Source organism: Balaenoptera acutorostrata, chromosome 10 (assembly GCF_949987535.1).
Source record: "Balaenoptera acutorostrata chromosome 10, mBalAcu1.1, whole genome shotgun sequence".
NCBI lineage: Eukaryota > Metazoa > Chordata > Mammalia > Artiodactyla > Balaenopteridae > Balaenoptera > Balaenoptera acutorostrata.
The window spans coordinates 74,996,060-75,022,148 of NC_080073.1; the positions used below are offsets into that span (position 1 = coordinate 74,996,060).

Consider the following 26,089-nt stretch of genomic DNA (forward strand, 5'->3'; position numbering starts at 1 on the left):
TGAGGACTGAGGGAGCTGTGACGGAGCAGAGGGGTTCTCCACTGATGCCGGTGTTCTGGGTGGGTGGCGGTGCCGTCACTGAGTGGTTTTAAAAGGAGTATCAACTCAGATTTGGATGCAATGACCTCGTGGTACCTGTGGGATGTCCACTGTGGAGACATCAGTGCTCAGGAGAGAGATCTCGGCAGGAGATATGGATTTGGGGGTCTTGTAGTCCACAGGAGTGGATGATGTCACCCAAGAGGACACCCAAGAGGGTGGGGAGAGCCAAGGGTGAAGGCAGAGCTGGGAAACATTCACATCTGGGAGGGGAGGGGTGAAAGGAAAGGGAGCCCTTGAAAAAGAGTGAGATGAAGGGGTCAGAGCGTGGAACACCTGGGGAGAGGGCTCCTGGAAGTCAGCGAAGGAGCTGCTGAAAGGGGATGAGGGCAGCAGGGGATGTCCTGTGGTCAGGGCAGGCTCCGTGTGGGGGGTGAGCCCTGAGGACCAGGACGCTCAGACAGTGATGGGGAGAACAGGAGCCAGGGCAGCAGGGACCCTAAAGTGGGCACAGGGGCGGGCATGTTGGGGGCCCTGGGTGGACCTGGTCAGGCTGCCATGGCACCTTCTTGTGTGGGAGGACTGGGGGACAAGGCAGGACGGGCAGGGAGGGGCCAGATGGTGGTTGCATCATAAATGCCAGGGTGAGGGTCCACAGCATGTCTCATGGTATTTTGGTTATCTTCTTCTGGCAAACATGGGGTGTCAGAATAGGCAGAAGGCCACTGGCCAGGCCTGGCTCCTCTGTGTGGGGTAGAGGCTGACCTCTGATCCAGGAAGTGGCTCCAACACTCACCCTGGGTGCTGAATGGGGTCTGTGCTCCCTCAGAGGACTGGGGAGAGCCAAGGAGGTGATGCCAGAGGGCTCAGGGGCTGTGCCGCGTTCCACTGGACTGTCCCACGTCGGGGGCATGCACGCACAAGGCTCTGGGAGATGCCAGGTGCAGGGCCGGGGCCAGTTCCGCTGTGTGCTCAGAATCGGGAGGTCTGGCCGGGAGATCGCAGGTGCTCTGGAGAAGGCAGCTCCAAGCAGGGCTGTCTTTAGGCCCCATCCCTGTGTGTAGAAGAGACAACCTCTGACCCAAGATCCTGAGGAGTGTTCGTCCTGGCCTTGCCCTGGACACTGGAAAATTGGGGGCTCAAAAAGTGGGGACCATGAGCTTCCACCCAGAGAGGTCCTAGCCAGCCTGAGTTGGAGGCTCAGCTGGGGCAGGATGTGGGCAGCATGGCTGTGTTGCTGACCTGGACACTGTGCCCACCAGAACCAGCCCTGGGAAGCAGGAGAAGGAGCAAGATCTGTTTGGGCTCCCTTGCTCCCCTCTCATTCATTCACGCATTCATTCATCACCTAGTCATTCCCTACTTACCGCGCATCTACTCTGTGCCGGGGACCGGAGGCATCAGAGATCAGACACACAATCGGTCGTGCTCTTGGGAGGTGCAGAGTGGAGGAAAGGAGACAGGTGGTGGTGGTGTGGGGTGGAGAGAAAGCCCAGAATTAAAATCAGGAGGCCGAGTTCTGGACCTGGGCTCTTCCAGTCCCTTCCTGGTGACTGTAGGCCAAGTGGGTGTCAGAATCGGGGTGCTGAGCTATCTGGGAGGTTTTTCTCGCCTTCAGACGCAACCCCGCTTGTCCTAGGAGTCAGCCTCACACTGGGGAATTCCAGCCAAGGGGGTGAGGAGAGATTTGGGGGAGCAGGCTCAGGCCTGTCGTACAGTCAGTCTTGGGCTCAGGTCCTGCTCGTGACAAGGGCGGGCATTGCCTGTCTCAGTGAGCGATGAGCTGATGAGTCGTGTGAGTCTGGAGGGGATGTTAGGTGTGTGCGGGCCTTGGTTTCCCCACACCGTACAGAGGGAGGCTGGTCAGCATCCATGGCTGCGTGTGTGCCATAGAATGTCAGTGTCAGCTTACCCAAGAGTGTGCAGCGGTGTGTGGGCGTGTCCGTGTGTGTACGCACGCATGTGGGCGCACGTCGGAGTGTCTGTGTAGAGCGCGTAGTGGGTCTGCGAGTGTGTGGCGACCCATGGAGGCCTAGAACGTCACAGCTGGCAGGGTAATCATCACAGTACATGATAGTTCTAACGAGGATATAACAGCTGGCACTGCTCCCGAAATTCCATATTCTACACGTGTATTCCTCACAACAATACCGTGCAGAGGCCATCCCCATTTACAAGGTAAGGAAACTGAGGCTCAGAGTAGCTAAGTCTTTAGCCCAGGGTCACCAGCTGCTAAGTGGTAGAAGCAGGATTTGAATCCAGGCAGCTGGTTCCAGGGCTGTGCCCGGAGCCACACAGTCTGAGGACTGTGGGTTTAAGAGAGGAGCAAACACAGGCCAGAGAGAGCAGATGACTTGTGCGGGATCAGAAAGAGCCTTTGGGGGGGGTGTGTGTGTGTTGCATGCACACATGTGTGTGCGCCTGCTGGCTGGACTGTGGCAGCAGGTGTGCCTGTGGGCGTGTCATTGTGTGTGGTGCAGTCTCTGTGGGTGTCTGGGTGTGAGCACACGGGGCAGGACATGTCTTGGAGTATTTCAGTACAGCAGGGTGAAGCTGACTCCTTCCTTCACCAAGGGCAGGGGAAGAGGGAGGAATGGACTGGCACATGTTCTCCTTCTTTTGGTCTGGAAAGAGTCCTGAGCCCAGCCTGGGTGGGGGATCCAAAGCTGGCTGCACACTGGAATCACAGTTTGTGGAACTCCCCCCATCCTGTAATGTAACTAGATTAAGCGGCTCAGGGCAGGCAGGAAGTCTCTATAGGGACCCCACCCTGCCGCCTTTCTGCAAGGAAGGCCCTCCTAGTCCCAGCTCCGTCTGCTTGGTGTCTGATGTGTGAACTTCCTCCTAACAGCTCCTAAGATAGGAGCACCTGCAACTCTGTCACCTACCCCCGTGGGGAGCCGGGACGAGGATAATGTGGAAGCAGGCAGTTTTAGAGCATCTATTGTTCTTTGGTGTGCAGAGCATGATACTTCAATTTTTTTCTTACACACACCTTGTTTTCTTCTCTCCGGAATTTACGGTGCAAATTAGAAGTGACCGGGAAAGCCAGGGCAGAGGAGAGAGCAGCGGACAGAGTGTGTGATTTGGGGGAGGGATGTTTACCCTCCTTCCAGGTTGTCTCTGGCTGATAACCCAGCGGGTCAACATTCCCTGAGTACATGGACATTTGTTTGGCAGCCCCTAGAGCATTTCCCTGCCACGTGTGCGAGGGGCTGGGGGACAAAGATGAATCGGAGCTTACAGTCAAGGGGGTGGGGTGGGGATGCAAACGTGGAGACACGGTGTTTACAGTCAAGGGACATAGGGAGATAACAGAGAACTTTCTTCTGCTAGGAACAGGGAGCCAGCCTGCCTGGGAAGCTGGGGTGGCCTCAGAGACATGACACTTCAGTGGGGCACTGAGGACAGGGAGGTGGCCACAAGAAGTACCTGGCCTGAAAGGGCAGGAGCACGCTGGGATTAAATCCCTCTGGCAGCTGACCAAACTCTGGCTGAGATGCTGAACTTGAGCCACCCGCATGTGCTGTGAGAGGGGCTGTGGGCAACTGTGGGTACCTTTGGCCCTCAGTATCCCCAGGTGGGCCTGGGACCCCTAACCCTCAGTGCAGACAGGACTGGTTCAGAAGGATCCTAGACTTGGCCACAAAGAAGCTGGAAGGGAAAGCAGAGTGAGGGCAAAGATGATCCTACAGAATATTCTGTCTCCTCGCCTTTCTGCTGGAGGTTCCATGCTGGGTCCCTGGACCCCCATTCAGTGGCCTCAGGGGCCCCCTCCTCCTCAGCCCTCTAGCAGCTGGCCCAGCCAGTCCTCACTGGCCCCGCCTAAAGCTATGTAAACTGGCCTCAGTCCCAGGAAGAGCTAGGGGTCAGGATGGGAAACATCTGATGACAGCCAAGTCACCATTTCCATCCCCATAAGCCTGGGACACTGAGCCCCACTTTCCCTTTTCCCTTTGAGGGCACGAGGGCAGCAGGGCACAGGCGGGATTCTTCCCAACGGTGGCCAGGTGAGGCGGCCACACCCTGCCATGCCGCTTGACCTTGCAGAGGACAGGGAAAAAGCCACCTTGGAGAAATGATTTCGATCGACTCCTCCACCCCCCAGTCCTCTATCCCTTTCTTCATTCTCAAGAGTGATTTAAAGGGTAATAAAACAGTTCACATGACACAGCATTTACACCATGGCCAGCACTGTTCTAAGGGCTTTGCATATTATAACATCTGATCCTTACAAAGGTCCTATGATGTGGGAACCATAGTTACCCCCATTTTACAGATGAGGAAGCTGAGGCATGAAGAAGTAAAGTAACTTGCTTGAGGTCACCCAGGTAGTAAGTGGTGGAGTTGGGATTCAAACATAAGTAGTCGGACCTCAGAGTCCTACCCTCTGCTACATTGCCACTGAGACCCTGATTGCCCCTGTCATGGGGGCAGGAGTGCCACCCCAGAGGGCTTGTAGCTGGTGTTCTCTAGACTTCATGAAGGGCATGGAGTCCAGCCAGGAAGACAGATGGTGCACAGATGCTAATACATTTTAGAGCGGCCTTCCTGGGGGGCAGGATTTCCCCAGCCCAGAGGGAACCCCGAGCTATGTAGAGCTAAGCCAGGAAGGCATCCCGGAGAAAGTGAGTGACCAAGGTCTCTGCAAGGAGACCATGGTGTGAGGAGGAGGCCGGGAAAGGGCATTGGAGGCTGGAGCCTAGATTGTGAGGCAGGAAAGTACTACAGTCTGCACCCCTCTGCACCCTGCTGGACCCTGCCGACCTGCCCGGGACGCCGGTGCCGCAGGGGCTGTCAGCGGTGGGGTGGCCCCCCGAGACGGAGCTGTCGAGTCTGTGCCTGACGCCTCTTTTCCCTCCACTCTCTTGGTCTCTTTCAGTTGGAGGAGGACAGACTCTCGGGGCACTCCCTCCCGCGGTACAGCCCCCTGCGACGACTGGCGTCCTCCGTTTTCTCCTCCTCCACGCTGGAGACCGAGCATTACCCTCACCCTGGCGGCGGCGGCTCCTCCGGTTCCCTCATTCAGCGCAGCCGCTCGGCGGAGAGCAGCCCCGTGCGGGCGCCCCACCGGCGCCACGCGCCCCTGGCCGCCGGCAACCACAGACTCGTGCCCTCGGTGCTCCGCATCTCGCGGTCACAGCTGCAGCAGGTGTGGGCCCGCTTCACGCACAAGACCTAGGCTGGGCCCCCCCCCTCCTGGAGGGGGCAGGTGGGGGGGGGTGGGGAGCAGGCAGAGACCGTGGTTCCTTCCCAGGACGCAATAATCACACACTCATACACCCTGTCCCTCCCCATCATGCAATACAGCCCCCTATAACGTTGGCCCAACGTACTGTAACGCCCCGCCCCTCACCCCCCATCATCTCCCTTTGCTTGGTGCCAGCCAAATGGTGCAGGGAGGGATGGGGCTGTTGGTGCAGTTTCTGGGACAGGACAGGGGCCCTGGGCTGGAGCCACCAGTGAGTCCAGAGTCCAGTGGAAACCAAGGTGTCAGGGAGAGGCATGCTGGGTCAGAGTCAGTCTGGAATGGGGCTTATTCTTTTTAATCTGTGATCTCTTGGCATAGTCGGGCCTGGTCCACCCTTGAGGGGAGTGCCAGGAGACTGGGTCCCTCTTGGTGTGCTGTGTGTCTGTCTATCCGCGTGGGGCAAGGCGTGTGGCCCTGTGTGTGAGACGGGGACCTGGCCAGCCAGATTTGGGGCTTGGTGGGAAAGTGCCTCTACACTCAGTGGTACGGGAGGAAGCAGCCCTGTGACCCAGTGAGCGCTTCCCATGCCATTGTCACAGAGGACAGAGTCCTTGCCCTCCCACATCTCAACCCAGGAGGCCTGGAGCTCAATCCACTGTAGGCTGCCCCTCCCCCAAGGCATATGTGCCATCATCCACTGGAGGGACTGGTTGCCTGGCTCAGCTCCTTAGGAGCTGAGCAAGTATGAACAGGGGCCTGGGGTCTGCCTCTCAAGGTGAGCTGGAGCCTCGGGGTGAAAGGACCCCGTCTAGTAGCAGTGGCAGAGAGGGTGGTTGTAAAGGATGAGGTAGGACCTGTGAGCTCAGGACGAATTCCAGACACAGCAGTCCCACCACTGCCCCTCTCAGAGGGTGACTCCTTCCTGTGGGTGCTCAGCCAATCTTTTTGCCCCCCAGGGGCGGTGGTGAAGACAGAGCAGCAGAGCACCTGGTAGGCTGATCAGATGGGGATCTGGAGATGGGTGGGGGATCAGGATGCCAGATTGCTTATGCTCTTTCTGCCTGTTTCTCAGCACCCAACCTGTCACTGCAGGGACCCCCAAGGTTCTCTTTCTTCGTTCCTGCCCATGTCAGCCAGCACCTCTGTTCCCCTGGGGAATGCGGCAGTGGTGAAGATGGCTCCAAGAAGGGCAGTGCCTGTATAGGGAGGGAAGGAGGGGAGGAGGCCTGAAGGTTTGCAAAATGTTTATTGCAGTAAGGTTGCGTCTGTGTGTGTGCTTGTGTGCATGCAGGTACACTTATGAGTATGAGTGTGCTTATGTATGAGCATTTGTGCATATGGCAGGGTTGCCACAGATAGATGCTCAGGCTTTGCGCTGCCATTTACATAGACCGTAATGTGAATGGCATCCACTGAAGTTGCACAGTGCTGCAGTCCTGTGTGTGTGGGTGTGTATGAGTGTCCATGTGTGTGTGTGTTAGGGAGTCAGAAAGATGTTTGGGCAGTCCTTGGTAGTTTCCTATGTACCTACTATCATCCTGGCTCCTCTTTCTCCCTCCTTCCTCTCTTGATGTCTGCTTCACTCCCAACTCATCTCCCTTCAACTCCTGTCTCTGGTTGCGGTGGAGGCCTCAGGGCCCCTGCCCCAGCCTAGGGATGCCATAGTGGGTGGGCAGTGTCCTGAGCCAAACTGTTCTCATAGATGGCTCATCCATGTGAGATAAGCCTGCACCCACCACTCTCCTTTCTCCAAAATCTGTTTCTTTTTGAGGATATCTGGGCCAAGAGCACCCTCTCCATCGAGGAATGAAAGCCAGACTCGGGCCCACCCCCATCCTGACTGCTCATTTTTGAACCTCCTCAAGTCCAAGCCTCTGTTGCCCTCTGGGATGTTCTGTGTGGCTCTGCATCCTGCGGTGGCAGAAGGTAGAGGAGGGTCAGGGTAGACCCTCAAGAAAAGAGGGAAAACACAAAGCACAAAGGTGAGGGGGTGGGATGGACAGTAGCCCTACTCCCCGCCTTCTGGCACTGCCCCCCTCTCTCCCTGCTACCCTCTGGCTCTCTTTCCATCCTCTCCAGCTAGTGGCAGGGGCTGAAATGAGGGGGAGTCTGTCCACCAGCCACTCTAAAAGTCAGCAGCAGTGGGGGAAGGGCCCCTGTTATCTGGGATTAGATGAAACCAAGCACTCTGTTATCTGGCATTTCCTTCCAGAGGGTTCCACTACCCGACCCTGAGCACAGCTCCCACTCAGTGACCAGCACCGTGAGGTACTCTAAGATCCCAAAGTGCCTTGTGACATATCAAAGATGATGGCACTAGCTTCAGCCTCGTTTTAGCATTAAACACATATTACTGTTTCCAAAGCTTTTGGAGGTGGGGAATCCTGTTTAGCAACCCCAAAGTGGCTGAATTTTCAAACACACACAAACACACACACACACACACACACACACACACACACACACACACACACACACACCAGAACTGATAACTGTGGGAGAGGGTGTGTCCTTCAAAGTAAGATCATGATTCAAAACATTTTGTCCTTTGGGGGACATCCTTTTACGTGTCCTCTGTAGTGGAGGAGATACTGTCTTATAAGCCATAAAGCTCTGAACTAACAGGAAGTGATCTTGATAATATTAAGATTATCTCAGGGCCCCTGCCCCAGCCTAGGGATGCCATAGTGGGTGGGCAGTGCCCTGAGCCAAACTGTTCTCATGGATGTCTCATCCATGTGAGCTAAGCCTGCACCCACCACTCTCCTTTCTCCAAAATCTGTTTCTTTTTGAGGATATCTGGGCCAAGAGCACCCTCTCCATCTAGGAATGCCTCTTGAGGGTAGTTTTGACTTTTGGAACATCTAAGGCCATTTGAAGCCACGTGTGTTGGAGCAAGTTCATGTGAAGCTCAGCAGAGCCCTGCATGGTTTGGAGTTGGGGTGCCTGTCTCTAGGTCCCAGGCTGGGTAGGGACCTGGAGTGTTGTCAGGCTCCTTTGGGTTTCCCAAAGAAGAGGTCAGAGTGTTTCAAGAAATGATACCCTGCTTGGGGAAAGCACATAGCCTCCCCAAGGTCGTCTTTGAAAAGAAGCAGCACTCTTTGTTGTATTGGAAAATGATATTTTCATACTTTAAAGTCACACCCTGCATGTAGTGGTGGCTTCCAATTATTAATTAATTTATTTTATTTAACAGTCACTGGCACACAGAGCTTATTATGTGCCAGGCAGTGATCTAAGCACTTTACAAAAATAACTTGTTTAATCCTCATAATAGCCTAGGAAGTAGATCCCAGTATTATCTGCATTAAATGGATTAATCAGAATATCTAATTTACAAAAGCATATTAAAAACCCCACCAATGCCGAATAACTGAGGTCTTGTTTGATGGGAGTTTTAAAGCGTTTTAGTCTGTGTATTGGTCTATTTACTATTTACTGTCCTTTCTGGTTGGCCCCTCCTCGCTCTATCTAGGAAGAAGGAAGTTGTCTATGAGTCAGACTCTCCTTCCTTCTCCATCCCAGAGTCCAGGTGGGGGTCACTCCAGAGTACTGGGGTTGGTTGAAATGGCTGGACCCTGTCTCTCCAGAGACCCCAACCTCTCAATCCCACATGGCCCCAAGCATCCCATAGCAGCTCTGGGGATTAGATGCGCGGAGTAAGAGTTCCGGTGAGAAAGCAGGTGCTCAAAACCCTGTCCTCAGTGGTATTGGTGGAATCCTTGGGGTCAGGCTCACAGGCAGGGCAGGTACTGGCATTGGTGACCACTGACCATGGAGATGTGATATGTCACCAACTCACATGTCAACAGGAGCCAAGCAGTGTCAGGGAGAGGGCACTTGTGGGGATTGTGGTAAACAGAGGGACCACCACCATCCTCAGCTCAGCCAATTGTTGCCAGTATCTTCCAATTTTTAAGTGAAATCTCACAATTTTTAATTAGTGGGCTCTAATTTTTTAAAAGCAACAACTTTTTAAAGAAAAATCACTGTGTGAGCTAAACAAAACCGGTTTACAGGCAGAGACCCTGAACTCAGTTTGAACCTCTCTGAGCCTGAGGACTCCCCCACTCCCCCAAATCTATCCAAGGCTGTAGCAGTCAAATGGGGGCAGTGTTCTGCCCCAGGAACTCAAACTGGGTGGGCTTCTTAAGAGAAGGAAGTTCGTGGCCAGTGGGGCTGTGTGCTGTGTGTACATGTCAGTGAGCTCATGGTGTGTGTGCCTAAGTGTGTGTGTGGGCCGGTGGATTTGTTCATGGCAAGTGGGGTCCTCTTCAGAGGACCAGTATTTTCTCTGTGGGACAGGAACCTGAGTCAGTGAAAAATGCTCTAGTAAATTCTCAGTAATGAATAGACACCTCCCCACCCACTTAAGGCAGCTTGGGTCACAGCAATAACCATTCAACACTCACCCCCGCCGCTAGCATCCCGAACCCAGCAACCTCCTTTGCGTTTCCAGTTGTGGGGAAAAGGGGAATAGCCCTGCCCAGCACATGGGGGAATAGTGGAAACTCTGAGCCATGCTGGTACCTTAACCCTTGCTCCCCCAGCCAAGAGGGGCAGGCCCCTCCAATCCCAGGAAAAGCCAGGGTTCCTCTCTGTGGAGGGGCCCAGGACCCTCCTTTGCTATTTCTCTCCTCTGCCCTGCTTAGATCTCCTTTTCTGGGGAGGGGTGGTGCTGTCTGCCCAGGCAGTGGTTGGGGGGGCCTGGGCTACTGGGGTGGGCAGAAAGAGCTGTGGCAATGTGTCTATATTGGGTGGCCAGGGGAGGGGACCATGCTTAGGGAGGATATGGGGGCCCCTGGCTGTGGGAGCATAATGCTGTATCCCCTGCTGTCCTTGGGTTGATTTGGTACCTGAGGATGGAAGCATAGACCTCTAAGGAGGGCCCGAACACCACTCCACCCCACCCCAAACTCCACTGAGATTCCAACCCATAGGGCAGGAATCAGCCCACCCCCATGGGCAGTCCTTCTCCTTGGTAACAAGGAGTGTGCCAAATCACTCTTCTTAAGTTGGGGGGCATGTCCCCAAAGTTTGCATTATTCCCATTAGGGACAGAGGTGCCCCCTGGGACTGGTGGGGTCAGCCTCTGAAAATTTTAAAGCATCCTTCTCCCTAAGGGAGAGGCTCCCAGCCTGAGGACCACATCCCTCAAATATCCCAAATGGTTTTTCACATCACCCAGTGGGCTTCCCAGCTTAGGGAGCCCCTGGGCTTGAATGGCCCCAGCCCCCCAAGTGAATAGTTAAGAAGCAGTGGGGGAAGAGGGGCAATGAAGCCCAAAGGACTATGGGAACCTTCCTAGACCTCCGCTTCCACTTGGTTCCGCCGTGCATCCCACCACGTACCCTCCCTTCTACCTGCACAGGCTCTGAGGGTGGGGGGGCTGGGGTTCACCTTGCCACGACTAACAGCCCCCCCCCCTCACACACACACACACACACACACACCCCCATAGCTGCACGCACGCTTCATGCACTCTCCGGACAGCAAACTAGCGGCCCCCCGCCCAGGAGAGCAAGAGGATCGTGTTTCCGGGCCCCTCTCGCAGGTTTATCACTGTATCGGGACCCCATCTACCACATTCCCCTTTGTCCCCGACCCCTGGACCCGCCCCCGCGGCCGTCGCACCACGAATGTACGTTCTGTGTTTTTAACTAGCTGCTAAGCGGCGTGATCAGGGTACCGCCAGGCCTCTGAGCCCCCGGCTCAAGACCCGCCCCTCACGTCGCCAGAGCTGCCCTCCCGGGCGCCCCGACGTGTGCGACCCGAGGTGGTGTCAGCTTCTGCGCCCCGCCCCCGCCGAGCTGCCTGTTGCTAAAGTCCTCCCCCGGGTTATCGCCCACAGCCGCCCGCCGCCCCCGCCCCGCGCTGTGATTGTGTTAGCTTTCCCTCCGCAGGCTCTCGGTCGCAGGGTCCCTGGCCCGGGGCGGGGCGGGGCTGGAGTGGTGGCTCGCCCCTCAGGGCTTCAGGGCAGGATGCTGACGAGGGCTGGGAGGGCAAGCTGGCCAATTCTCCGGGCTCGAAGAGCCCCTGTCGCCCATCCCTGATTCCAGTTACCTCACCACCTACAGAGCTGCCCCCTCCCCGCCCCAAATAACTGGCCTTGCAATTGGATGCCAAAGAGCCCAGAGTTGAGGGGGACCCAAGCTTTGAGCCTAGGTCTCTCAGAGCCACCCAACACCCCCTTTTGGCCCAAGCCCCTGCGTCCGTGTCTCCTGCCCCACCCCACTTACACCGAGGGCCCTGGGGGTCCCCAAACATGCCCCCACTTCCAGCTCTTCTCTCTTCCCACCCCCGAAAATAAAACTCAGGGACCAACATCTGCTTCCTTTGCACTTGCTCCGTCGACCCCTGCCCCCCCACTTGGAGGGGCTTCCGAGGGTGAGGAGGCGGGGTTCGGGGCCCTTGTGGCTGACAGTATTGAGCGAGGAGAGGGCTGGCCCCTGCCCCCTAAGAAGTGAGACTGGTGGGATGGGGGAAGCTCAGCCCTGGGGCCCACCTGAGCCCTTTCCCTCCAGGGACCCGAGGAGCCCCCTCCCATTGTTGGGAGACTTCCTGATCGAGGTGGGGAGGGGAGCGAGGGATAGGAAGGGGGTTGGCGAGAGGACCTCCCTCCCGGAGGTCCCGAATCCCAGCCTGTTTATTCCTGGGCTTCCCCATCCCATCATAACCCCCCCCCATTTTGTACTGCAATAATACTGTATTATAAGCTTGCACTATTTCCCAACCCCGGCCAGCATAAGCATGCACGAAAAACTCGAAACCACACACACACACAGGAAGATGGGACGCTTTTTTTTTTCTTTCTCTCTCTCTCCGGGGTGCGTCCTCAGTGTACAGAGCGGCGTCGGGGGGCCCCGGGCCAGGGTGGAAGAGCATGCACTGAGACCCCGCCCCTAGACTGCGAGTACTGTACAAATCCAACACTTGAAACTGACACGCACACGCGCGGCGCCGCCGGGGAGGGGGGTGGGACACGGACACGCACCCCCGCGCACATGGCCACGCACAGGCGGGGGTGGGGGGCGCCCCGCCGTCACGCGTCGCTGTGCGAGGGATCTTGTGCCTTTTAAAGTCCCTGTATGTTAATGCAGACAATCCGGCGAGCTTGTGTACTACCAATTCCTGATTAAAGACGCCTTCCAGGAACCTGCACTTCGCCTGCTTTCTTTCACCCTCCTCCTTCCTAACCCACCATTCGATGCAGAACCAATTCTGGGGTCGCCAGGCTGGGCAGAGGGCAGGGTCTAGTCTTTTGCTGACTCAGAGATAGGGTGGGGGGCAAACTCCAGATCAATGGATCCAGCCCCACTCCTACCTCTGCTAAGACAGGCTAGATCGGGAGGGGACCGGAGGTTTCAGCCTAGTTGGACTTGAGCAACCCTCACGAGGCGGCTGGCTGTCTCCTTTCATCCGCAGGAGGGCTTTGGGGGTGGACTCTGGTCTTTGGGGCCGACTCCAAATTGCCAACTTGCTGGAGGGGGGATGCGGAGTAGGAAGGTGGGCGCACTAATCAGTTTCCTATGGATCAGACAATTGAGGCCAAGTGTGTGCTGGGGGTGGGAAGCCAGAATGCCAGAGAGCCCTGTGGGAGAGAAGGGCGCTGGAGCCTTCCCTCACCCCCTGCTTTAATGGGGGGTCTGAAGTAGCCCTGGCTTGGGGGAGAATGGTCTGTTGAGGGGGATCAGTGAGAGAGTGGATTGTGCAGAGCCAAGGGAATGCAGGGATAGAATGTGGGTTGAGGGAGAACTAGGACAAGGAGAGGGGTGGGACACAAAGAAGGAGAGGCTCGCAGAGACTTTGGAGACTGCAGAGAGAGAGGGTGAAAGTGGAGGGGGGCTCACCCTCTCTCTGTCCCCACCCCACCCCTGCAAGCCTGCAGCCACAGCACCAAAAGAGGAAGATACTTTTCTTGGGGCCTAAAGCAAGTGTGCGGGTAGAAGAAGGGCTAGCTACAGCTGCATTTCTTGACCCGCAGAGCATTTAGAATGTCCCCATGCTGTCAGATCCTTGCCCTGGGGCAGCCAGGGAGGGGCTGGGGACACTGAGATCTGGGGGTCAAGTATGTGAGGATCTGTAGAGACCTAGGGTAGGCAGCTGCCTTCCCAGGTCATCTTACCCCTTCCACCCAGATGACTGCCATAGGCCAGTGTGCCCGGGGGGGGGGGGGGTGGCACCCCTGGGTGTGGGGTGGAGGAGCAGAGGGAGGGCTCTTGGCTTGGCAGATGTGGTTCAAGAATAGAGACCCGGACAGACAGATGAAGAATCTGGGAAAGGCAGAGGTGGGCAGAGGAAGCTACCCTGTTGACTTCTCATCTCCAATTTTCAGTCTGGGAAATTATGGCAATTGTGGGGGGAGGGTCCCCTGGGGAGGAGGGGAGATGGGAGGTATGCGCTGGGCAGCTGCTGAGGGAGGAGATGAGGCACTGCTGTGAGAGGCACAAAGCCCTCCCCGCCCTGCAGTGAGGGAGGGGCGGGGTGTCAGAGTTCACACTCCTCTTGTCCGTCGGCAGCCCCCCTTCTTTGACCTTGGGACTGTGGGCTGATGTGCAGTGCACAATGTCTGGGACTGGCTAGGGTCCAGGCAAGAGTTGCTCAATGCACGCTGTGTGGGGATGGGGGTATGTGGAGTAACCTGTCTCCAGCATCAGTAGCAGAGAAGTCAAGGCTGAGGAGAGCCCAGTTTTGTTGGTGGCAGGGGCAGTTGGGAGTCTGGTCCATCTACCTCTGTTCACTTTTCCGGCTGACTGGAGTAAACACGGGCTTGGGCTGAGTTCTGAAGCTGGTGAGGCCACATGCTGCTGCTCTGGGCTCAGCGGAGGCAGGGGGAGGGCTGAGGCTTTCATTCTCTCTGTCTCAGCTCCAAAGGCCTGCCTCTCCTCCTCCCACACTATTCACCCTCACCACATCTGCCTTTGGCCTTTGGTTCACCAGGGAGCTTTGAAACAGATTTCTGGGCCTCATCTCTGACCTACAGAATCTAGGGAGTAGGACTCAGGGCTCTGTTTTTTTTAAAAAGCACCCCCAAGTAACGTTGTGCCAAGCATGCTGGAGTACCACAATAAGCAGACTGGAATCATAAAGGGCCACTGCCCTGGGAAGGGAGCAGGAAGGTGTGAGCTTCCCCAGAACCCCACTTCCGCTTGGTGACACCCAGCACTGTTTCTTCCCTCTGAGATAGACTGGGAGAGTGTCACTGCTGTCCCCCTCCCATGGTGTCCTCAGGTCTATAGGGCCAAGCACACAGAGGCTATCCAGTGACCGTTTGCTGATTGAATGAGCACAGGATCACATGGGCGAATGGATGAATACTCATTGGGCACAGGCATCCAGGAGAGGCCAGAAAGGGTGTGGGAGGACTTCCCGCTCTCTGAGGAGGGAGGAGCTTGAGCCCAGCCCTGGCCCTCCCCAACATGGAGCCAGATGGGGAGGGGCTTTGAAATAGAAAACCCAGCATGTCCAGGCCAGGGTGGGCTTGGCAGTGATGCTTAGGGCAAACCTGTCCCTACACTGAGGTTCACAGCTCTGCTAAAGGGCAGAGGGTCCTGAGTTTCTCCACGTGGGAGGATGGGAGGCCAGTGAGGCAGTGGAAAGAATTCTGAGTTCTGGGCTACCCTGGGTGGTGTGCTTTGTGACTTGGGCATGTTGATGCTTCTCTCCAGGCCTCAGTTTCCCAGTCTGATATTATCAGTGATGCCTGATTTCCAGTTCTCATCCCTCATCCCTCCCATGTAATGGAAGGGGAGGGCTTTGAGATGAAAGGAGAGAGGATTCCAGCTATGATCATCTAATGTGGGCACTGTGAGCAGAGGATCCATCCTATGGATGGGGCTTTTCCTGAGAGATCCAAGAACTGGCCAGATGGCAGGGGAAAAGGTGGTTCTAACAGGGATGCCCAAAGTGTCAGAGATGGGACAGGGAAAATAGGCAGAGGTTTTGCTGAGAAAGAATGGCTTGGTGGGGTTGAAGGATATCCCTGCTGGGTAGGATGTATCTAGTGCTGGGTGGGTGAGTTCTGAGCCAGACAGGATAAAAACATAATCAGAACACACCCCAGAGTGTGCTGGGGTCCTATCCGGTGTCTGATGCTATTTTGTCTGGCATCACTCCTCCCCACTCCATCAAGGCCTCACTGATGGTCTGATTGTGAGGAAGATTATGGCAGTTAAGGAAGGGAGAAGTCACAGCCTTGAGCAAATCTTGGCCTTGGGGATTCCTTCCCCTCCACCAGCCTTTGGGCTGACTGCACAGAGACCTCAGCTGGGAGAGCCCCTTCTTTCCCCACCCCCCGCCCCCCGCCCACAGGTGTGGCATCCAGGAGTTTCTGGGGTTGAGGAAGGGATCAATGATCTTCAAACCAGAGTGAGCAGGGTGGGGAGGGAGCTAACATTTATCAATCAACTGCTATAAGCCAGACTCATTGCTAACATGACCTCATTTATGGTCACAGCCTTTGTGGAGAATGCATTATCCCCATTTAATTTCCTAATCTAAAGATTTCACACTCCATGAAACAAGGACCAGATCTGTCTTGCTGATCCACAAATTCACAGCCTCTAACACAGCGGCCAAGACGATAGACATTCAAGGACTTCTTGAATGAATGAATGAATGAATGAATGAAAAACCCTTAAGAGGCTCAGTGTTTATCAAGAAAGAGAGCCATGTAAACACGTGCTTGTGAAATAGAGGATGGGAGGTTCTGTAATGGAAGGATGTGGGAAAACAAGTAGAGTGATGAAGTCTGCTTGGTGGGGGGACAAGAAGCTTTTGGGGAAATGAGCTGTTTTAGCTGGGTCCTGGAGGAAGAACAGGAATTTGTCATGTCAATAGAGAGAGTGAGAGGAACCCTTGGGCAAAGGAAACTGCCTGGGGAAAGACCCAGAAGTGTGAGATGCATGAGGCATTTAGAGAACTGCTGGAACATAAGTGGGGGACCAGAGGGTGCTGCTCAAAGTGAGGTTGGAGCACAAGGTAGGAGTCAGATCACGGGGTGGGGTGGGGACAAGGTGGGGGGTGGGGATGCTCATGTGCCAAGCCAAAGATTGAAACTGTCTCCTGAGGACTGTGGGACCCACCATAGGTTTCTATAGGTTTGAATCTGTCTCCTGAGGACTGTGGGACCCACCATAGGTTTCTGCAGGTTTGAAGCAGAGACAAATAGGATCAGATTTAAGTTTCAGGAAGATCACTTGGGCAGCTGTAGGAAGAACGGATGGGCAATGCAGAATGGAAAAAACAGGTTGATGGCTGGGGAACCACCAGGCAGGACAGGGCTGTGCCCATGGGCATAGGGCAGCAGACACAGATGTTCAAGAGGAATGCCTGGCAGGACTCCCTGAGAGTCTGGATGGCACCTGAAGGTGTTGGAGCCCCTCCAGGGCTTCTGGTCTGCATGGGCTGTGTTTAGGAAAACAGAGGCCCTGTGTGTTCAAAAGGCTAACAAAGTGCTGGATACCATCAGTACCATCCCACCAGGAACAAAGCCATGTCAGCCCTAATGGGGCCTGGCGCATTGTGGGTGCCTGGGGATGTGTGTGATTGACAAGGGCGGAGCTAGAGAAGACACAGCAGCTGAGGTCCTGGTAAGATGGTCAGGCCTTTTGAGTCTGGAAGGAAGGGGGCTAAGGGGAGATGTGGCAAGAATGTAGAAAACCAAGGACATGCCATCACATTGCCAAGAACTCTGCACAAAGCTTCAAAGGGTAAAACTTAAATCAAGTGAAAAGAAACTGCCTTTCATAGGCTGGCTGTGAGTTTTTGGAGGAAGTGTGGACTCAAAACATACCTATAGAGGACTGGAAAATTCCTGGCTGACAGACAGGTGGGAAGGGGGCTGGAGCTCCAGGGGCCCAGCCTGCACTTCAAGGGGTGGAGGACGGCCTGAACTTTGCCCTTGTCTGACAGGTTCTGGTGGCCCTGGTGGCCAGCTCCCTGGCTGCAGAGGAACTGTGTGCCCTGTGAGGAAGCAGTGAGGGCTGACCCAGACACTTGCTGCCTCTCTCTGGACCTGGTTTCCTACATGGTGGCTATGATGGCTTGCAGTTGTCATTTTCTTCTGTTGATTGAACTAGAGTTGCCTCTGGGTTTCAGGATAGACATAAGATACAGAAGAGTGGGGGTAAAGGAGAGACTGGTAGACAGAAAAGCCACCAGGATCAAGGCCTGGGACCTCAGGGGACCTGGAGCATGAACACAGTTATTCATCAGAGATTTATTGAGCACTTACTAGGTGCCAGGGACCATTCTAAGCCCTGGGGACAGAGCAATGAGCAAAACAGCCCCAGCATGTGCTCTAGTGGAACTCACACTCTCATGGGCCTCCTAGCCTGGGAGTGCAGTCAGTCCTTCTCCGGCCCAGGATGGGGGAGTGACCTCAGTGGGTCCCTGTGTGTGCCCCTTGCAGGTATTCTCCGTGGCGCCCCCGTTTGAGGTGAATGGTCTCCCACGAGCCGTGCCCCTGAGCCTGCCCTACCAGGACTACAAGAAGGATCTCTCCGATTACCGCGAACGGGCTCGGCTGCTCAACAGGGCCCGGAGGGTGGACTTCTCGTACATGCTACTTGCCACCCCGCAGGTCCCGCTGGCTCCTGTTCAGCCTCAAACGAATGGGAAGGAGGAAGAGGAGGAGGAGGAGGAGGAAGAGGAGGAGGAGGAGGAGGAAGAAGAAGAGGAAGAAGAAGAGGAGGAGGAGGAGGAAGAGGAGGAAGAAGAGGAGGAAGAAGAGGAGGAGGAGGCAGTGGCCCTGGGGGAGGTGCTGGGGCCACACAGTGGCTCCAGCAGTGAGGGCAGCGAGAGGAGCACGGACCGGAGCCAGGAGGGCGCCCCGTCCACGCTGCTGGCCGATGATCAGAAAGAGTCCAGGGGCCGAGCCTCCATGGCTGACGGGGACCTGGAGCCTGAGGAGGGCTCCAAAACGCTGGTGCTCGTCTCCCCTGGCGACATGAAGAAGTCGCCTGTCACTGCCGACCTGGCCCCCGACCCTGACCTGGGCACTCTGGCTGCCCTCACTCCTCAGCACGAACGGCCCCAGCCCACTGGCAGCCAGCTGGACGTGTCTGAGCCAGGCACCCTATCCTCCGTCCTCAAGTCTGAGGCCAAGCCCCCTGGGACCGGGACAGGGCTGGGGGCTGGGGCAGTGACCATAGGGGCAGGGGGAGTGGCAGTCACCTCCTCGCCCTTCACCAAAGTCGAGAGGACCTTTGTGCACATTGCAGAGAAAACCCACCTCAATGTCATGTCTTCCGGCGGACAAGCCTCCCGGTCTGAGGAGCTCAGCGCTGGGGGAGAGCTGGGCCTGGAGGTGCCCTCTGATGGAAGGGCTGAGGAGGAGGGGGCCTCCGTGTACCTGGAGAACGGCATTGCCATATCAGGGCTGGTGAGCTGTGTCCTGTCCGCCCCCCCCGGGAGCAGCCCCTTGGAGGTGACCACAGACTCACTGCCCAATGGCCCAGCCCTTGCCGATGGGCCAGCCCCGGCGTCCCTGCTGGAGCCAGGTCCCGAGAAACTGGCCACCATCTCCCCCAGTCGCCATGCCATGCCAGGCCCTCGCCCCAGGAGCCGAATCCCTGTCCTGCTGTCTGAGGAGGACACAGGCTCGGAGCCCTCAGGCTCACTGTCGGCCAAAGAGCGGTGGAGCAAGAGGGCCCGACCACAGCAGGACCTGGCGCGGCTGGTGATGGAGAAGAGGCAGGGCCGCCTGCTGTTGCGCCTGGCCTCTGGGGCCTCATCCTCTTCCAGTGAGGAGCAGCGCCGTGCCTCTGAGACGCTCTCAGGCACAGGCTCCGAGGAGGACACGCCTGCCTCTGAGCCCGCGGTGCCCAGGAAAGCCGGGCGGGCAGCTGCCACCCGGAGCCGGATCCCCCGCCCCATCAGCACCCGCATGCCCACGCCTGCCGCAGCCCAGCAGCCCCCTGACAGACCCCAAGGCGCGGCCCCAGCATCTGACACAGCCATCACCAGCAGGTGAGAAACTGCTGCTAGTCCTGGGGCAGGCAGAGGGTGACTACAGAAGGCTTCCACCAGCAGAGGCTTCCCTGGAGCCAAGTGCTATTGATAATTCAGGAAGGACCCTCAGCCACACCTCCTGTCCACCACCTCCCCAGCTAAGTCTCTCTTCTGACTCAGCTCCCAGCCCTGTCACTGGGCTCAAGGGAGTGGCTGCAGTGAGTGTGTCTGGAGGGGTGCCAAGGAGGCCGGGCTTGGGAAAAGGCTGATGGGGGCCAGTGGGGTCCACACACAGCCTCTGGTATGCCATGGGGCATTTGAGGCCAAAGGATAAAGGCCAGAATAGTTGGGAGAAAACATTATTCATATTAATATAAACATGGGTATATAATAGAGTAGAATGTAAAATCCATGTGAATTTTAAAGATAAAACAGAGACATCAAAGAAAGCCTGGAGCAAGCTCTTTTGGTAGCAGCCTGGGAGTGTGTGGCCCTTAGAGGTCCCGTTCTGGAGGATGGGGCACCATGCCTCAGTTTATCCATCTGTGCCAAGGTCTCCTCAGTTTCATCCAGCTCTGAGGATGCAGGACTCTGGAGCTCAGTGCCCAGGGAGATTCTGAAAATGTCTTTTTGTTTCTTTGCCCTCCTCTTGTGTCTTGCCTTCTGCCCTCCGCACCTCCCGCAGGCTCCAGCTGCAGAAGCCCCCAGGGACGGCCATTGCTGCTGACCTCCGTCCCAAACAGCCCCCCGGCCGTGGCCCGGGCCCAGGGCGAACCCAAGCCGGCACCAGGCCCCCAGCCCCGCGCAGTCCTGGCCTCCCCGCCTCCTCCGCGCACCATCCCAGCGCCTCCCCTCGGAGCCGGTCCCTGTCCCGCAAAGAGAGCCCCTCCCCCTCGCACCAGGCCCGGCCCGGCCCCCCCCCACCCCGGGGCGCCCCGCAGGCCCGGGCCCAACCTGAAGGCACCCCCTCCCCGGGGGCCCCCAAGAAAGGACCCAGAGGGAAACTCCAGACTCAGCGCGCAACCAAAGGCCGGGCGGGGGTTGCGGGGGGTCGGGCTGGGGCCAGATAATGACGCGCGCGGCGCTCCATGGCCCCTCACCCTCACCCCGGCCCCCCACCTGCAGCCGGCCACACTGGAACAGCTCCCAGCACAGCCTTACGCGCCTGACGCGCGCCACCCGCGGCCCCAGCTTCCTGCCTGCACCCGCGAGGACGCGCGCCAGCACACGCCGCGCCCACCCGCCGGCCCTGCGGAAGGGGACGCGGCGCCGCGGGGGGAGTGTCCGCCTCCCCATCCTTCCCCGTCTCCGCCCCTCCCCCTGCTACCCTTCAGGTGGGGCAGGCTCACCCTACGCCCCGGGGAAGGCTCAGCGACTCTTCACCAAGGACTCCACGAATGGGGACGCCCCGCTCACCACCAGGCCTCTGCTGCTCTCCAAGCCCCCCCAGGGAACTCTGCTTACATATCCTGCGGCGCCTTTCCCTTCTCCTGACCCTTTTCCAGCCAAAGCTACACGCCCCAACCCTTTCGGAAAGGCAGCCTCAAATTCCAGAAGTGGAGGCTCCAGCCTCCCACTAGGGGTTAATCTCACGTCTCCTGGGAGCTGTGGTGGTTGGAAAGGGCTCTTCTCAGCTGCCAGACGGGGGTTGGGGAGGTGAGACCTAGGAGCCATTGGTCTACTGTGGTGTGAGGGGGCAGGTCTGACCTGCCCCAAAGTCAGCACCATCCTGGACACCCCTGTAGGAGGCAGTGGACAGGTGATGGGGGAAGGGTGCTCCCTTGCGCCTCTAGGGTGCAAAGACCCCCTCCCCCTTAGTTTGTGTGGGACCTCAGTGGGAACCATCAAGTGTGTGTGGGCTGCCTTCCTGGGCAAGTGTTTCCCAATGGGAAGTTGCAGGGGGGCTTTAAAAAAGGTTTCACCCCTTCCCTTTGTCCCTGGATCTAGTGCTCAGGACCCCTCACCATCAGGAATTCCTTCTTGCCATCTAACCTCAATCTTGCCTACTGCGGTTTCAGCCAACCTCTCTCTCCTGAATTCAGTGGAGGTGGAGAATGGCTGGTTATCATCTTCTCTGCACTGGCCCTTTGGAGATTCAGGGACTCAGTTCTAGCTGGGTCACCCTCCCTGTCCTCCTGCCTGTGGGGAGTAGGCTGGATCAGACCATCATCTCCCCCAGTGGGAGAGAGAGCAGAAATAGGCAGACAGACAGACAGCTGGCCCCTGGACTCAAGGCAGAAAGGCCTTTCTAACTTCCAGACTGTATGCTTGTGTGATAGGTCCAGCCCCAGTCCCCTCCGCCTCCAGCTCACCCTTCAGCCTGTCCCCTCTTGTCCTAATCCCAACCCATGCGGCTGAGCAGTCCCTGCAGCGGGTGAGGCCTCTGCTGCTCCATGAATGGATATGGGGCCTCCTCCTGGGTCTGGCTCCTGCATAGTTCATCCCAACTCATCATCAGCCTCAACTGCCTACATCCGGGCCAAGGGGCTGCAGAAGGGATAGCCAGCCCTGCCTATCTGGGACAGGTCCCCTGCAGGCCTTCTCCATCCTCAGCGCACACAGCCTCTGCCCCCTGGCCTGGCCCCTCTGTTCTTCCCTGGGTCACAGCAAGGCAAGACAACCAAGGGAAGAGGAAGAAAGGTCCCAGCCCGCCCTAGTGATCTGGCAGCATCCAGCCACCATCACTTAGAAGGATGCCCATGAGGAAATTTGCCCCGAGAGAAGCCTGGTGGTGCCAGCTGAAGCCCCTGATGGAGAGTCGGCAGCTTGGGCAGCTGCTTCTATGCGAAGGTGGTGGTTTCTCTGCAGACCAGCCCAGGGGAGCACTCCAGGGTGGATGGCCTTCGAGGTTCACCCTATGCTGACGCAGAAGCTCCCAGAACACTCAGGAAACCTCTCCGGACAGAGCCCTCTTTGTCAACCCGAGACCCTCCCAAGGCCTCTGCTGCCCTCTGGATCCAGCAGAGGGGGTGGAGGAAGGGCCACTCCCTCCCACCTAGAGCTTCTCCGAATGACAATCAGCTCGTGCCAGGTGGGGACCAGGGCATGACCCCTGGTGCCCAGGTCCTGGGCCTGCTCCTTGCCACCAACCGAACTGTGAATGTAGGGCCCCCAGCCTCACCCCTGCCCCAGGACCAACAACACCCTGGTTTGGTGTTGGGAGGGAAAAGGGGGCGGCCTGAGAGAGCCCCAGGCCCATCCCACCCTCTAGCTTCACCCAGCACTGGAGCTGGGCAGAGACACAAAACCCTGTCTGCCTTTGGGATTCCGGACCTCCCTAGGGCTCCCAACTGACCTCAGGCCTCTGCGTCATTGAATGTCACTGAGGTGGGGGGAGGAGAGGAAGGGGCGAGTGTGCGAGGGGGCTAGGGGACTGACTCTGCTCTTCTCCCTCAGAAGGATCCAGGGCAGAGGAAACCACACCTTCCAGTGCCCCCACCCCCAGCTGCAGCTTCTTCCCCCTTGGGCACCCATTCCCCGCCACCAAGCCTTCCTAGTCCTGAGCGCCTTCTCTATAAAAGAGTGTCACACCACCACAACCACCACCACACCCCTCCAGCATTTCCTCATCACCACAGCCTGTGTCACTGGCTCGGATGCAGGTCTGCTCACCCCAAAACATGCCTCCCCTCCCCAGCCGCACTGTGCACGAAGAAGGTGCAGGCGAGGAGCCGGGCCCCAAACACGTGGGCTGCCCCCTTCCCAGATCTTCGCAGGGGCCTGGCTTGCTCAGTCTTCTCAGCTCTGGGGACCAGCCCTGGTGGCCATGGGGTAGGGGGCAGAGAGTTGCCCTTGCCCTCCCCCTGGGGAAGCCACTGAAGAATGTTTACATGCCAAAAAGAATGTAACACCCTCCCCAACCCCTCCTAGTCACTGCATGGCCTCTGCCCACCTTGCACCTGTCCACCCCTCACCCCCACCCCCTGGAAGCCCCTGTCATGATTAGATCGGGTCTCGGAAGGGAAGTAGCCATCACACCATTAAAAAGCCTGTGGACCTTTCTTTCTGTTGGCCTGGACTCTTTTTCCTTTGGGAGAGAGGGCAAAGCCCAGGCCCTGGGGCTGGGGGTAGACAGGAGAGAAGAGAGCAGGTTGGTGGGAAAGTGGGGAGGGACTGTCATGGAGGCAGATTGTCTACAGAAAAGGATATGGAAGCTCAGGATGGATACCGGAAATTTGCTCAGGGTTACACTGGTAGAAGGGGATGGTCCTGCTGTCTCTGACAGCAAAGCTCAGGCTCTCTTGGCTCCCTTGGCTCCCAGAGACTCTAAGTCTAGCTTTGTGCAGAGAGGGAGGGAGGAAGAATTTTCATTGCCCCCAAAATTAACAGACAAAAGTCCAAGTGTTTGGAAAACCATAAAGTACAGCAGCTTACAGGCAAGGAAGATAAATGGTCATTATTCTAACAAAATCTATGAAAATCACAAATGAACAGAGCCTCCACTCCTAGAAATGTATCCTATGGATATACTTGTAAACTTGCAAAATGATATGTGTCCCAAGTTATTCATGGCAGCATTCTTTGAACTCTGCAAAGCCTCATCTGCAATTCCGAAAGCCAAAAAGTTCTGAAACTTGGGAGTCTTCCCATTAGATTGGCATAAACTCATTTGGTATCAAAACCTGCCAAGACCATTTATAGTCTTTATTAATTCCATTTATCATACATGTTTGCAGTGGAAATATTAATGTGTTTGATTGCACGGCGCTGCCTTAGATCCTACTAGGGTGTTTCATAATATATGGAATATGCACTGAATTGCCTTTCTAAATATTAATATATTCTGGATTCTAAAAGATTTTCAATGGTTTGGGTAAGAGACTGTAGACCTGTAAAAGCAAGCGCTCAGAAGGTATCTAAATGTCCATTAATTGGGGCCTGTTAGTAGAACATGGCCACCCATGTGATATCGTGGGGTACTGTGAAGCTCTACAATGAAGGAGGTGGCTTTTTGTATACAGTAAAAGAACTGTGTGTGCAATGTCCAACTGTGTAGATGAGTTAGAGGCCTCTGGTTGCTTTGGGAGGCGAGCTGGGGGGAGGGAGGCTGCAGTGTAGTGTACTTGCTGTACTTTTTGCATTTTGGATCCTAGGTTCACTATGTGTGAATCTTTCACCTAGGCAATACGTAAGCAATTTCTGTCCCAGGGTAGGCTCCCAGCCCTGTCTGGGATCAGAGGGAGAAGGGCCCAGGCTTTGATGTCCTGCTCTCCCTCCGAGACGACCACTCCACCACAGCTCTGACATTCCAGAACCTGTGTAACCATCTCCTGTTTCCCTCCGTGACTTCCTGGGCCCCCCTTTCTTTTGACGTGATGCAAGGGGGCTCTAGGGTCTGATTCACTAGCTTTCAGTGGGGCCCCCACATGCTTTTACCTTCCTTCTTGTTCAAAAATGTCAAAAGCAGGTCATATTTGTAGTAAAAAGGCAAGTGCTAAAAGCATATAAAATAAAACGTGAAAGCCTCCCATCCACAAATGTGACCATCTACAGGTAACCCCTGTGAACCACTTGGTGTATACCATCTCAGCCCTTCTTTTATGTTTATAATAATAGCACTCTCTCCATATATATTTCTTATAAATAGAGGAGCATATTACGCCTACTATTCTGAAACATGATTTTTACACCCAACAATGTCTTAAAATACAGATCTTCCTTGTTTTTAGTATATCATAGAGTTGTACAACCAATCATCACAATCAATTTTAGAACATTTCCATCACCTCAGAAAGAAACTCCATACCTATAGCAGTCACTCCCATTTCCCCCCAACCCCTCCAGCCCTAGGCAATCACTAATCTACTTTCTGGCTCTATATAGATTTGCCTATTTTGGACATTTCATATCACTGGAATCACACCATATGTGGCTCTTTGTGACTGCCTTCTTTACACAGCTTCCAAGGTGAATGTTTCCAAGGTTCATCATATTTAGTTTTTATCAGTACTTCATTCCTTTTTAGGGCTGAATGATATTCTGTTGTATGGATAGACAACATTTTGTTTATCCATTCACCAACTGATGGACTTTGGGTTGCTTCTACCTTTTGGCTATTATGGATAATGCTGCTATGAACATTCATTTATGAGTGTTTGTGTGAGCATATGTTTTCATTTCTCTTGGGTATATATTCTAAGTATATAGGTAGAATATAGAAGTAGAATTGCTGGGTCATATGGTAACTTTATGTTTAATAGGTTGAGGAATTACCAAACTTTTCCACAAGGGCTATACCATTTTACTTTCCCACCAGCAACGTAGCAGGATCCTCGTGTTCTTTTTAATGGCTACGTAATGGTCCATGGCATGAATGTTCTATCATCTATCTAACCAGCTCCACATTGTGCTTTCATTAGAGTCTTTCCAACTTCTCACTATTTCAAATAGTGCCAAAATCAACATCCTGGCTCCAATCCTTGCTTACGTCTACGAGTCTAATTCTAGGAGAAATCCCCAGAATAATCAAGTAGATGAAAAATGATATCTTGTTCTATTTTTTAATTTCTTTTATTATTATGAATGAATGAAAGAATGCCAAGGACTATTCATTCATTGTTGTTTAGATTTCCTTCAATCATTCATTCGTTCAACTAATTCTGAGCCCCACATGTACCAGAGGCTATGCCAGACATGGGACACCATCCAGGAACTGAGACAAGGCAGAGTGTGCCCTCTAGGAGGTGGCTGTAAATTAACTTTCACTTTACACGAGGCTCTATGTGTGCTGATACATGAGGCTCAGGTAGGGCCTCCCAGGCCAGCCTGCAAACTTGTAGGAAGGCCCTCCAATGAATATGACTCTTAGACTGAATTTTGAAGGAGAAACAGGAGTTGGGCACATAAAGAGCAGCGGGGGCAAGGTGTGGAGGTGTGAGGACTATGTGTGGTTCAGTGTGGTGGTCA

At 55.6% G+C, this 26,089-nt stretch overlaps 1 protein-coding gene and 1 long non-coding RNA gene across 3 annotated transcripts in view; one reads left to right on the plus strand and one right to left on the minus strand.

Moving 5' to 3' along the window:
* The window catches only part of TTBK1 (tau tubulin kinase 1), a 41,470-nt gene extending 18,286 nt beyond the window's left edge, over positions 1–23,184 (plus strand). Inside the window, exons 14-16 of one of the 2 annotated variants that reach the window (XR_009009558.1) lie at positions 17,643–19,201; positions 19,869–22,214; positions 22,580–23,184. Coding sequence is in view for 1 of the 2 variants with exons in the window: in XM_057555179.1 (XP_057411162.1) it covers positions 17,643–19,201; positions 19,869–20,253 (1,944 nt within the window). In the remaining variant the exon portion in view is untranslated. Of the gene's footprint in view, positions 1–17,642; positions 19,202–19,868; positions 22,501–22,579 lie in introns of those variants that run through there. The other variant, XM_057555179.1, reaches the window with a different exon arrangement.
* LOC103000511 (uncharacterized) lies at positions 197–5,110 on the minus strand. Its single transcript, XR_452130.2, has 3 exons — positions 5,033–5,110; positions 1,407–1,469; positions 197–1,093 (listed from the first exon to the last, which is right to left on the minus strand). It is a non-coding gene; the product is annotated as an uncharacterized LOC103000511 (long non-coding RNA).
* Positions 23,185–26,089: the final 2,905 nt, after the last annotated feature.